The sequence below is a fragment of the Colobus angolensis genome, unplaced genomic scaffold (genome assembly GCF_000951035.1).
Source record: "Colobus angolensis palliatus isolate OR3802 unplaced genomic scaffold, Cang.pa_1.0 Scaffold64, whole genome shotgun sequence".
In the NCBI taxonomy this organism is placed as follows: domain Eukaryota; kingdom Metazoa; phylum Chordata; class Mammalia; order Primates; family Cercopithecidae; genus Colobus; species Colobus angolensis.
In genome coordinates, this window is record NW_012120043.1 from 966519 (window position 1) to 979208 (window position 12690).

The following is a 12690-nucleotide window of genomic DNA, read 5'->3' on the forward strand; positions in this document are numbered from 1 at the left end:
AGACTCCATCTCAAAAAAAAAAAAAAAAATAGTGAGTGTGGAGAACTGGAAAGGGGAGAATCCAGGCCGGGTGTGTGGCTCAGGCCTGTAATCCTAGCACAGTGGGAGACAGAGGCAGAACGGGCGAGATCTTTTGAGGTCAGGGTTCCAGACCAGCTTAGGCAACATGGCAAAACCCTGTCTCTACAAAAAATACAAAAATTAGCCGGGCGTGGTATCGCATGCCTGTGGTCCCAGCTACTTGTGACGCTGAGACAGGAGGATCGCTTAAGCCCAGAAGGTCGAGGCTGAAAGGGGCTGAGATTGCGCCACTGTACTCCAGCCTGGGCGACAGAGTGAGATCCTGTCTCAAACAATAAATAAATAAATAAAAAAGAGCACCTCTTCTAGGCCTGGTCCCCCACCTCAACCTCAACATCCTGAGATGGGTGAGGTTTTTGCCCAAGCCTGCCTGAGCCTGGGCCAGGTTCTCAGCAGTGTGCGGGAACCACATAGCTAGTGATGCTCATAAACTAACTTCCACAGCTTCTGTGTTTTCTAACACTAGGAACACTCGTGAAGGTTTTCAAAGAAAGTAGAAGCGTGGCACAGGAAGGTTAGAAACCTCAGAGGTACAAGTTGCAGCCTTTTTTTTTTTTTTTTTTTTTAATTAACAAAACACAAACAAACAGATGCCACACGGGTTCCTGGAAGGCTGAGTCACCATTCCTGGTGGGGCTGGCGGGGCACTGGGTTTCAGATGTCCTCCTGCTGTCCACAGCAGGCCGGTCAGGCCCTGGTTTCTCCTGCCGAGGACCTGTGAGCTAGCTGGGAGGGCATGGGCCCCAGGCTGGGTGAAATGCCCCAGAGGGACCAGGCCTGAGCTGCCCACCGTGACTGCGGGGTGCTCTGATGCTTCCTGCCCCGGCCCCCAAGCCCGTGAGTTCTGCTGCCCAGGTTGCACCCTTCCTGAGGGCCCGGGAGAGCGGCCTATGGGTGTGAGCCCAGCAGTGTGCCAGGAGCGTGGGGAGGCCGGTGTGGGCCCTCACCGGAAGGCGCTCAGCCCCAGACGTATGTCCAACGTCTGCTCCCAAAGTCTAGAAGTTTCTCTCCTGGACAGGCCTGGATGGAGGAAGGGACTCCCCAGGCCTGGCTCCCAGCCACGCCTCCCTCACAGGACACCTCCACTGCGTGGTACTGGGCACGGCTAGAGGCTGGGCCCAAAAAACCTGGGGGCCCTGCTGCCCTACAACCCCTGCTCTAGGCCTGGCCCACCCAGGTCCTCCAGGACCTTCTCGGAGGCAAACCCTAGCCCCTTAGCCCCCCAGGATAACGTCCAACTCCCCACCCTGGGACAGGATTCTGCCAACCTCACCCTCTCAGCTCCCACCTAGCGGGGACACGGCCACTGCTGACCCAGGGCACCATGGGGCTGGCAGCCACCACAGGTGCCTCCTGTCCAAGCGTTCCTCTGCCTGGACAGCCATGTTGCCTGGGCCCGCTGGGCACTGCCTCTCCAGGGGGCCCTCCCTGACCACGCTTCTCTGTCCTGTCACCTTCCTGTGCTTCTCTAGACCAGGGACTCCCTGGTGCGGTGGACGTGGGGCCAGGTCCCTCGCGGGTGGGGCCATACTGGGCACTGCAGGGCGCTGGGCAGCATCCTGGCCCCCCTCAACTCCATGTCAGGAAGCCCCCCAAGATGTGGTAGCCACAGATGTCCTGGACATCGCCTTCTCCTATTCAGGACACCAGAGGACCGTCACCTAACCACCTCATCCATGGCCATGGATGGCGCCGACAGTGACAGGACAGCCAGCGGTGCGCAGAGTGGGGGAGACTGAGACCTCGCTGGACCCTGTGGGTCCTGGGCTGGGGAGGCCACGTTGGTGGGTCGGGGCTGTCGGGGGGCGCCAGGCGCACTGACCTTATCATGGGTGGAGGGGGCAGGGTTCTCGTCCCAGATGGTGGACACCTGGTTGAGGCTGTCGGCCGGCAGGAAGTCGGGCGTGTCCACGATGTCCGACAGGGAGTCCACAGACGAGGAGAAGATGGAGATGTTGGAGAAGTCCTCAAAATACGAGGAATCCTGAAAGACAAGGCCAGGCCTGGTGAGGGGGGCACAGGAGACACCACAGCCCTCCACGCACTGGAGCAGGTGGGGACGGGAGACGTCAAGGCCCCTCTACACACTGGAGCAGGTGGGAACGGGAGACACCACAGCCCTCCCGGGTTCAAGCAATTCTCCTGCTTCATCCTCCCAAGAAGCTGGGATTACAGGTGTGTGACACCATGCCCGGCTAATTTTTTTGTATTTTTACTAGAGACGGGGTTTCACCATGTTGGCCAGCCTGGTTTTGAACTCCTGACCTCAAGTGATCCGCCCGCCTTGGCATCCAAAAGTGTTGGGATTACAGGCATGAGCCACCATGTGACAGAGCAAGAGAGCGAGACTCCGTCTCAAAAAAGAAAAGAAATAAAGCAATGGGTGAGAAACACCAGCCCTCAGGACGGCGTCCGACTTCTGCAGCACCTGAAAGGCAGCGATTCTGCAGGAACTCTGAGCAGCTCAGGGCTGGGGTAAGCCTGGTGCCATGCCCTGTGTGGGGGGCCAGCCATGCCCAGAGGCAGGGCTCGCTATGGGGATGACGCACACACACGCACTGACCAGTAGAGGAGATGTATGTGCATCATTTCTTTTTTTTGAGACAGAGTCTCGCATTGTCGCCGGGGCTGGAGTGCTATGGCACAATCTCGTCTCACTGCAACCTCCGCCTCCTCGGTTTAAGCGATTCTCCTGCCTCAGCATCCCGAGTAGCTGTGTTTACAGGCGTGCACCCCTGTGCCACCTAATTTGGAATTTTTATTTACTTATTTTTTGAGACAGAGTCTCACTCTCTCGCCCAGGCTGGAATGCAGTGGCACAATCCCAGCTCACTGCACTCCGCCAGGAGTGTGCCACCACGCCCAGCTAAGTTTTGTATTTTTAGTAGAGACGGGGTTTCACCACGTTGGCCAGGCTGGTCTGAAACTCCTGACCTCAGGTGATCCACCTGCCTTGGCCTCCCAAAGTGCTAGGATTACAGGCATAAGCCATCGTGCCTGGCCTAATTCTGTATTTTCAGTAGAGATGAAGTTTCTCCATGTTGGTCAGGCTGGTCTCGAACTCCTGGTCTCAAATGATCCGTCCACCTTGGCCTCCTAAAGTGCTGGGATTATACGCGTGAGCCACCATGCCCAGCCACATATGATGTCTCACGTCTGTAATCCCAGCACTTGGAGGCCAAGGTGGAAGATTGCTTGAGCCCAGGAGTTCAAGATCAGCCTGGAAAATATGGCGAAACCCCATTTCTACTAAAAATACAAAAATTAGCTGGGTGTGGTGGCTCACGCCTGTAATCCCAGCACTCTGAGAAGTCAAGGTGGGCAGATCACCTGAGGTCAGGAGTTCAAGACCAGCCTGATCAATATGGTAAAACCCTGTCTTTATGAAAAACACAAAAATTAGCTGGGCATAGTGGTGGGTGCCTGCAATCCCAGCTACTCAGGAGGCTGAGGCAGGAGAATGACTTGAACCCGGGAGGCGGAGGTTGCAGTGGGCTGAGATCGCGCCATTGCACTCCAGCCTGGGCGACAGAGCGAGACTCCACCTCAAGAAAAACAAATAAAAAAATCAGGCATGTCGAGCGGGTGCTGTCTCTCCCTCGGAGCTGGGAGCTCCGTCCGCCTACCTTGCTCAGCCTTGCCCACTGCCCACCCTGTCAGACCCAAGCACCCGGGTACTGGTCACTAGGGACATTCAGGAACCTGCCCCCAAACAGAGACCCCACAGCACCCCCCAGGACAGAGGTGTTCGTGCTGCCCACCTAAGGCCCCGGGCCAGGTAGGGTGCAGCCTCCCACCCCAGGCAAGGTAGGAGCAGCCCACCTCCCAGAGCCTCTGGAGGCCCCGATTGGCAGGGGTGGGGAGCAGTTCCCCTACTGAGCCCCACAAGGACCCTCTGAACACCGCCTACCCAGGTTGCAGAGGACCTGGTCACGCTGACCTGTGGCCTGGACCCTCCGTGGAAGCATTTCCTGGGCAAGGTCAGGGGCCCCTGGGTTGGTCGAGGCCCCAGCCAGGAGCGGGGGTGAGCTGCTATCAGGCCCAGAGCAGCCCAGGCCTTGGTGGTGCAGGGAGCGCAGACAGAGCGGAGGGGAGCTCCCCTGACCCAAATGCGTGGGCCACACAGCGAGTCCTTCCCCGGAGCTCAGCGTGGAAAGAGGGAAGGGACCTCAGGCAGACACACCCGCCCCATGCCCTCACCAGGTGCCCTCTGCCCAAGAAGACAGGACAACAGGGCCCTGCCGCCCAAGGTCCTCCTCCCAAAACTCCTGCCCCAGTCTGAGGAAACACCAGCCCGATTACTCCAGGGTGTCCACACCACCTGACCAGCCGCAGGACCACCCAGTGCATCTGAAACACGGGCCTTGAGAAACCATCACAGCCCAGAGGGGCCTGAGAAGATGCCTAAACACCACGTGGGGCCCTGGGCAAGAAAGGACATGGGGGACACTGAGGAAACCCAAGCAAAGCGTGGGCCTCGGTAGTTAACGGTGGCGTATGCATGTTGGTTCATCAGCCGTGACAGCCACAGACGGGAGATAGAACAGCAGGGAGCCTGGGAGTGGGGACGTGGGGACTCTCTGCACTGTCCCGGCAGCTTTTCTGTCACTCTAAAAAACAGTTTGAAAAGTCAAAGTCAAGTCGGGTGTGGTGGCTCACGTCTGCTACTCAGGAGGCTGAGGCAGGAGGATCGCTTAAGCCCAGGTGGTCGAGGCTGCAGTGAGCTATAATTGTGCCTCCGCACGCCAGCCTGGGAGACAGAACGAGACCCTATCTCAAAAAAAAAAACAGTCAAGTTGAGCAGGGCGTAGTGGCTCACGCCTATAATCCTAGAGGAGCCAAGGTGAAAGGATCACTTGAGCCCAGCAGTTCAAGATCAGCCTGAGCCACACGGCAAGACCCCATCTCCACAAAAAATATAAAAATTAGCTGGGCAGAGTAGCATGTGCCTGTAGTCCCAGCTACTCAGGAGGCCGAGATGGGAGAATTGCTTGAACCCATTCGGTGGAGGTTGCAGGGAGCTGAGATGGTGCCACTGCACACCAGCCTGGGTGATAGAGCAAGTCCCTGTTCCCCAAAAAATAAACAGAAGTGGAAGTCTAATAATGAGTGGGTGCTTGCAGCTTTCAGGCTCCAAGAACGCAGCCTTGAGGCCCTGCCCTGCTCCCCGTCTGGTCCTTCCCAGCACAGGACATCCAGCCAGGTGCATGAGCCCTCCAAGCCTTCACCTTTAGCAGGTGCCCTCAGTGATTAGGGACAGGGAGACAGGGTTCCCAGGGCTGGCCCTGTTCACATGTGGGAAGCTGAATGGAGCCAGGCCAGCTCCTCTCATAGCGGCTCCGTCCTCTGCCCACATCTGGATTTGACTCCGAGCAGCCACCAGCTGACCTCAGAGACAGCCCAAGTCCCACCCGTGCCTGTGTGTCCCTCCATGGCCCCTCCAGGCTGGCCCAGGCTCCTGCATCCTCCACCACATGTCCCACCCACCCTCCAGCCTCAGCTCAGCGGACCTAGTGCCTCCCCGGGGAACCCGGGCCCCTTTGTAGTCTGCACCAAGGCCCCTCGGAGGTGACATTTGCACCCCTCACCACCAGCGCCCAGTTCTGGGGCCCCAGGGAGGGCCGGGGCGGCCTGCTGTGGTTCCTGTCTCTGCAGCATTTCAGGAGCCCTGGGTTGAGGCGGGGAGCTGGCAGGACCTGGCTCTGCCCCATTCAAGTGCAGCAAACACAGCTCCTCCTGCCCTGGGCAGCCAACTCCAGACCTGACTCCAGAACTGACTCCAGACCTGGTGTGCTGCCCCTGTCCTGTGCTCCAGGACCCATGGTGAACCACAGAGCCACAGGAATTTGCCCGCCTGCGCCACCAGAGTCAGCCCTGACCAGGCCCACCCACCCCCGCTCCCTGTGAGGGCCCCAAGAGACACCCAGAGCGCCCCTCCACCTGAGGCTTCTCTAGAGGAAAGCCAGGGGGCCCTATCCCAGGGGCAGAAGGAGGGGGATGCAGCCCTCCCGACAGCCAATGCCACTGTCACTGAGGGCCGGATCCAGGCTGAGCCTGAGTCCCCCACTCTGCTCGGGTCCCCCAACCTACGCACAGGGCGCCGCTCCCAGCCCCAAGTCCTAAATCTCTGCCTTGGAACCTTCCGGCAGATTCCCTCTCGCTGCCAGAAGAGACGGACGGGGTGGGATGGGGATTTTTGAGAGCCTGGTGGCCTTGGACTCCAGGGTGAGATTCCGGTTGCTCTGGCAGGTGGCCCGGCCGTCCTGAATGGGGGTCCCACCTCCCAGACCCCTGCCCCAAGGGCCTCGCCCACCCCGGGAGGGGAGTGTTACCTTGTTCAGAGCCTCGAACTGCAGCCAGAACTGCAGCTGGGACATGGTCCTGGCGCTTGGGGGTCCGGGGGTCCCCCTGGAAGCGCCGCCCGGGAGCGGCTCCCTCATGACCGCGGCGGCAGCCCCAGCATTGGGTCGGCCGGGGCGGACGGGGGAGGCTCTCCGCCCGGCTGCATTTGCATGTTGGTTTAGTCACGGCCGCCGGCGCCTACTTCCTCTAAGGCCGGGGCTGACTTTCAGGAAATGATGCCGGCCCTGAAAGTCAGGGCAATTACTGGCAGCATGAGGAGAATTACTGTACGGGGCGGGTCTGCCCCAGGCGCTGTCAACACGCACCCCTACCCGGCCCCGCCTCAGGGCCAGCCTCCTTTGGGGCACTGGGGGACGTGCAGAGTGCCCAGGTGGGCACGTTTCCCCAGACTGCAGAGAGCTGGGTTCCGTTCCACGGGGACCAGCTGCTGTTCCTGGTGCCCCCAAAGCACAGGCACGGAAACAGGCCTGGACGGCCCCTTCATCCACGCCACAGCCCCTCAGGCCAGGCCTGAACCCCCACCCTTCACCCAGTGCCCCACCCATGCCGAGCGCACCTCGGGCCCTGCTGCGGACCCCCTGGGGCTCTCCCCACCCCACCTCTGCAGGCTGAGGTCCCTGAGAAGCCCCAGCTGCGGAAGCAAAGTCCCCTCCCTGCTCTTTCCCTGCTGTCTGTGCCCAGGGGGTTCAGCAGGCCCTGTGGCCTCCCCTGACCTGGGGCTGGCGGAGGGAGAGCTGAGCGTGGGCCCCTCCTCTCCAGGCTCTGGCCAGGCCCAGCCTCGGCCCCCTTGGCACAGCAGCGCGGGAACAAGTGGTAGGATCCTGGGAAAAGCACGTTCTTGCTTTGGTAGGAAACCAAGCGGCAATGATGCACTTGCCGGGGCAACCCTGGGCCGTGAACCCGCCAGCGGCCCGGCCACACTCTCGCCCGCACCGTGGGGACCCGGCCCAGGCATCACAGGGGCCCAGACACCGCGGGGCGCACACCGATGGGCCACCCCACTGAGCCACAGGCGGTCATTCTCGGTGTCCTTGGAGGAGCTGGGGAGGCCCCAGGGCCAGAGGGGATGGGAGGACGGCCAGGCTGTGGAGGGGACGGGCCCCATCTGCCTGCGCTCAGCGACTGACGCGGCAGCGGCTGCGTTTCCCACGAGACTGTGGCCGAGACCGCGCAGGTGGCCACGGCTCCTCCTCTGTGAGGGGACGAAGGGCCGGGCCCTGTGGCCAGGGCCCCCGGGAAGACGGAAACTGCACCTCGAGAGGCCGGGGGAGCCCGTGGCTGGGCGGGAGGGGTCGGGACAGTTCTGGGCTCGTAGGACCCGGCCAGGGCTCTGAGGGGAGAGTGGGACCCAGGCCCCAAACTCTGCGCACTCCGCCCCCTCAGGCTCACCCTGTTCTAGACCCTGAGGCCCTGCGCCAGCCCGTGGGGCCCCGTGACCACGCACCAGCAGCAGCGGAGGCTGGCGCAGACCGTCGTCCACACCCCCTGCCGCAACCCATCACCTCCTGGAAGCGGGGCGACAACACGAGTCAGTACAGCTGGAGCGAGGGGCCCGCCAATGGAAAACAACCAATGAAAAACAAACTCACGGAGCGGCTCAACCCAGCAGCCAATCACAGCCACCACCACAACCCAGCAGCCGATCACAGCCACCGCTCAACCCAGCAGCCGATCACAGCCACCGCTCAACCCAACAGCCGATCACAGCCACCACCACAACCCAGCAGCCGATCACAGCCACCACTCAACCCAGCAGCCGATCACAGCCACGGCTCAACCCAGCAGCCGATCACAGCCACGGCTCAACCCAGCAGCCGATCACAGCCACCGCCAACCCAGCAGCCGATCACAGCCACCGCTCAACCCAACAGCCAATCACAGCCACCCCAGAGGCTGCTCCACACCAGCTCCACGCGAAAAGCCCACAAGGACAAGTGCTGCTGAGGATGCCTGGCAACCACTTGGGAACCGTCCTGCAGTTCCTCAAAGAGGCGAATGGGGAGTAACAATTAACAGTTAACCAGCAGCTGCACTCCCAGGTGCCATCGAGGAGGACCCACAGCTCACGGGTGGACCCACAGCTCATGGGTGGACCCACAGCTCACAGGACCCACAGCCCACAGGTGGACCCACAGCTCACAGGACCCACAGCCCATGGGTGGACCCACAGCTCACAGGACCCACAGCCCACGGGTGGACCCACAGCTCACAAGAACCACAGCTCATGGGTGGACCCACAGCCAGAGGACCCACAGCCCACGGGTGGACCCACAGCTCACAGGTGGACTCACAGCCAGAGGACCCACAGCTCACAGGAACCACAGCTCATGGGAGGACCCACAGCTCACAGGACCCACAGCTCACGGGACCCACAGCTCACAGGTGGACCCACAGCCAGAGAACCCACAGCTCACAGGACCCACAGCTCATGGGTGGACCCACAGTTCACGGGTGGACCCACAGCTCACGACAGCCTGGCTCCCGCAGCATGGTCACCCACGGAGGAACCGGGTCAGCACAGTGAGGCCATCCACGCACTGAAACACAACCCAGCCATGAAAAGGAGCCAGGCTCTGACCCAGGCCACAGCACGGATGCACCTTGAGGATGTCACACTCAGTGAGAGACGCCAAACGCAGAAGGCCACGCAGTGTGTGAGGCTATTTCTATGAAATGTCCTGTACTGGACAGGAATCCACACAGACAGGAAAAGCATTCGGGTTACCAGGGGAGGGGGATGGGCCGGGAGTGACAGCTGATGGGAATGGGGCTTCCTGTGGGGTGATGGAATGTTCTGGAACTAGACAGAGGTGGTGGTTGCACAACTCTGTGAATATGCTTTTTTAAAGTGTGGATTGGAGCTAGGCGCAGTGGCTTACGTCTGTCATCCCAGCACTTTGGGAGGCTGAGGTGGGCGGATCAGGAGGTCAGGAGTTAGAGATCAGCCTGGCCAACATGGTGAAACCCCGTGTCTACTAAAAATGCAAAAATTAGCCAGGCGTGGTGGTGGGCACCTGTAATCCCAGCTACTCGGGAGGCTGGGGCAGGATAATTGCTTGAGCCTGGAGACAGAGGTTACAGTGAGCTAAAATCGCGCCACTGCACTCTAGCCTGGGTGACAGAGCAAGACTGTCTCAAAAAAAAAAAAAAAAGGTGGATTGGGCCAAGTGTGGTGGCTCACACCTGCCATCCCAGTGTTTTGGGAAGCTGAGGTAAGCGAACAGCTTGAGTCCAAGAGTTCAAAACCAGCCCGGGCAACATAGTGAGATCCCATCTCCACAAAAAATACAAAAACCAGCTGGGCATGGTGGCAGGCACCTGTGCTCCCAGCTGCTCAGGAGGCCATGGCAGGAGAATCACTTGAGTTAGGGAGGTGGAGGCTGCAGTAAGCTATGATCACATCACTGCACTCCAGCCTGGGCGACAGAGTGAGACTCTGTCTCAGAAGAAAAATAAATAAATAAAGTGGACTTTATGGTATGTGAATTTTGTCTCAGTTTTTAAAACACCTGGAAAGCAGTGAAACAGGAAGAACGAGCCGAGACTCTGACTTGCTCCCCAGGCCCCAATGTGACAGCGCAGGCCGGGGTCCCTTGAGCAGGTCAGGCTGAAGATACGGTGCACTGCATGGGGACCTGCTGGGCACTACCACCACCCACCTCTGGGACCCCGTGCTTGGCCCTGGGCTCCCGTTGCCTGGTCTCTCCCTCCACCTCTGTCCAGGGTGCACCCCTCACTGACCGGTCCCGTGGTAAGGCTGACCGAGGGCTCCGTGTAAGCCTGGCTGAATGCCCGCTACCCCAGCCCTCACAAGAACCCTGCACCGCAGGTGACGGGGCCCTGCGTTACAGTGAGGGAAAGAGGCCACGGGGATGGGAGGGGGCTGGGGGGCAGACAGAGAAGAGGCTTCCAGGTGGTCGTGGCACAGGTGGCACTTCCTGGACACTGCCGGTCTCTGGGGGCTGGGAGAAGGGCCCCTCTGCAGGCCTGGTCACTACAGTGCCCCGTGCAGAGCTGAACTGTATCCTCAAAATGGTGTGATCATGTCCCGGCCCCTGGAAGCTGTGTGTGTGGCCTTATTTGGGAATCTGATCCTCGCAGATGTGAGTGGTTAAAAAAAAAAAAAAAAAAAGGCCGCGCTGGCCGAGGGGGTGATCCATGCCTGGTATCCTCATACAAAGGAGACACAGTCCTGGGGAGGAGGCCATGGGACACGGAGGCAGAGATCCCAGCTGTGTGGCCACAGTCAGGGGATGCCCGGATCCCCCAGATGCTGGAGGGGTGGGAAGGAACACGGCCCTGTCCGCACCTTGACTTTGGACTTCCGGGCTCCAGGGCTGGGAGGGGACAGAGTCATGGCCTTTGAAGCTGTGTGTGCTGCTTCCTCACAGCAGTCCTGGGAGGCTGGCACGGCTCCCCAGGAAACTGGGCTCCCTTCTGTCAGGCTCCCGGCCAGGTGCCTGGTGTGGGCCCTGGGGTTGCCGCCTCAGTGCCTCCTGGCACTGCAGCTGGGCAGGGCCGAACCCTGGCACAAAAAGAAAAAAAGGACTCAGCTTCCTGCTGAGTCTCCCTCTCTAAAGCTGTCTGTGGGCGGCTCTGCAGGCCCCTCCTACACCTGCCAGGCCCTGGGTGAGGCTCCTCCTCCCAGGGGATGTGGCCTCAGCACAGATCAGGGGACAGAGGTGGCTCTTCTTGGCCTTGTCTGGGTGTGAACCAAAGGCTTCCTGTAAGAAATCCCTCTCTCCCTCTCTCTTCCTCGCTCCCCCATCTCTCTCGCTCTCTTTTTTGCCCAATGCCAGTAACTCTGGGGGCTCCGTGGTGCCGGGTGGGCTGAGGCCTCTGACCCCTGCTAAAACGCATCTGCGGAACAGTCAATGCCGCCTGCCTCCCTGCCTGAAAGCAGCCAGTGTGCAAAGCGCTTTTCTGAGCCGTGAGCTCATCTCAAGCTTCCCAGAAGCCCCCGGGCTGCCAGGCAGAGAGTGTTGTTACCGGACGGCTGCGTTCCCAAGGGTCCCTGCAGCCCCACGGGGAACCGGGGTGGACGCCCGGCACGTGAAGATGTCCTCACAGGACAGGTGGTGGGCAGGGGGGCAGCGCCTGGGGAACGGGGATGGGCAGGGGGCACCGAGAGCCCCAGGAGCCCAGCAGAGATGCGAGGGGCCTGGGTGATGTTGGGAGGGTCAAGGAGCACCCCCACCCCGGGAACAGGCAGCAAGGGATGGGCAAGGGGCAGTGAGGCAGGTGCGCAGGACCTGGGGAATGGCCTGTGCAGGGCACAAGCCGGGGAGAGGCTCAGGCTGGGGTGCAGTGGGGAAGAGCCCAGAAGAGGCACTGGGGGCTGCCCTGGGGGATGCTCACCCCACGCAGGAACGGGCGCCGGAGAGCCTGGGGGCGGAGCCGCGACACTGGGCTGGGCCTGGAGCAGGGGACCCATGGGAGGCTCGGACGCAGAGCGTGGGCTGCAGCACCGAGGGCCCCTCATGCTCAAGCAGGACCCCAGCAACCCCCCAGCCAGACCAGTCATTCCTGGAACACACACACGGACCTGCATATGGATGCTGCTGACAGTGATTCACAATGTCAACCCACACCTACTCCTGGGCATGAGCCCGAGAAACGAAAACCTGTCCACACGGAGGTTTGCATGCGTGCTCACAGCAGCACAACTCACGATGGCCACGGGTGGAAGCAGCAGAAGTGTCCATCACAGACACACAGACAGACACAGTGTGCCCTCCACGCGTCCATCACACACAGACACGGTGAGCCTCCGCGCATCCCTCACAGACAGACACGGTGGGGCCCATTCATGTGCCGGAACACAGCTCAGCCATAATCAGGAGCCAGGATCTGACCCAGCCACAGTTCAGATGCACCTTGAGGATGTCACGCTCAGTGAGAGATGCCAGACGCAAGAGGCCACGCAGCGTGTGATCCCATTTCTATGAAATGTGCAGGACAGGCCGAGCCACAGAAACAGGAAGGGAACGTGTGAGCACCGGGTCTGGGGAGGGACAGGGAGTAATGGCTGACGGGGACGGGGCCTCCTCTAGGGAGACAATGATCTGGAATTAGAATTACAGGATGATGGCTGAACGGCTCTGGGCTTCGTAACAGCCACAGCGTCGTTCACTTAGATAGAAATGGGGACTTTTGGCCGGGCGCGGTGGCTCAAGCCTGTAATCCCAGCACTTTGGGAGGCCGAGACGGGCGGATCACGAGGTCAGGAGATCGAGACCATCCTGG

At 60.6% G+C, this 12690-nt stretch overlaps 1 protein-coding gene across 1 annotated transcript in view; it reads right to left on the bottom strand.

Moving 5' to 3' along the window:
- The window catches only part of SBNO2 (strawberry notch homolog 2 (Drosophila)), a 42217-nt gene that overhangs the window by 19230 nt on the left and 10297 nt on the right, over positions 1 to 12690 (bottom strand). The window contains exon 3 of the mRNA XM_011964100.1: positions 1904 to 2065. Within this exon, the coding sequence (XP_011819490.1) occupies positions 1904 to 2065 (162 nt within the window). The remainder of the gene's footprint in view (positions 1 to 1903; positions 2066 to 12690) is intronic.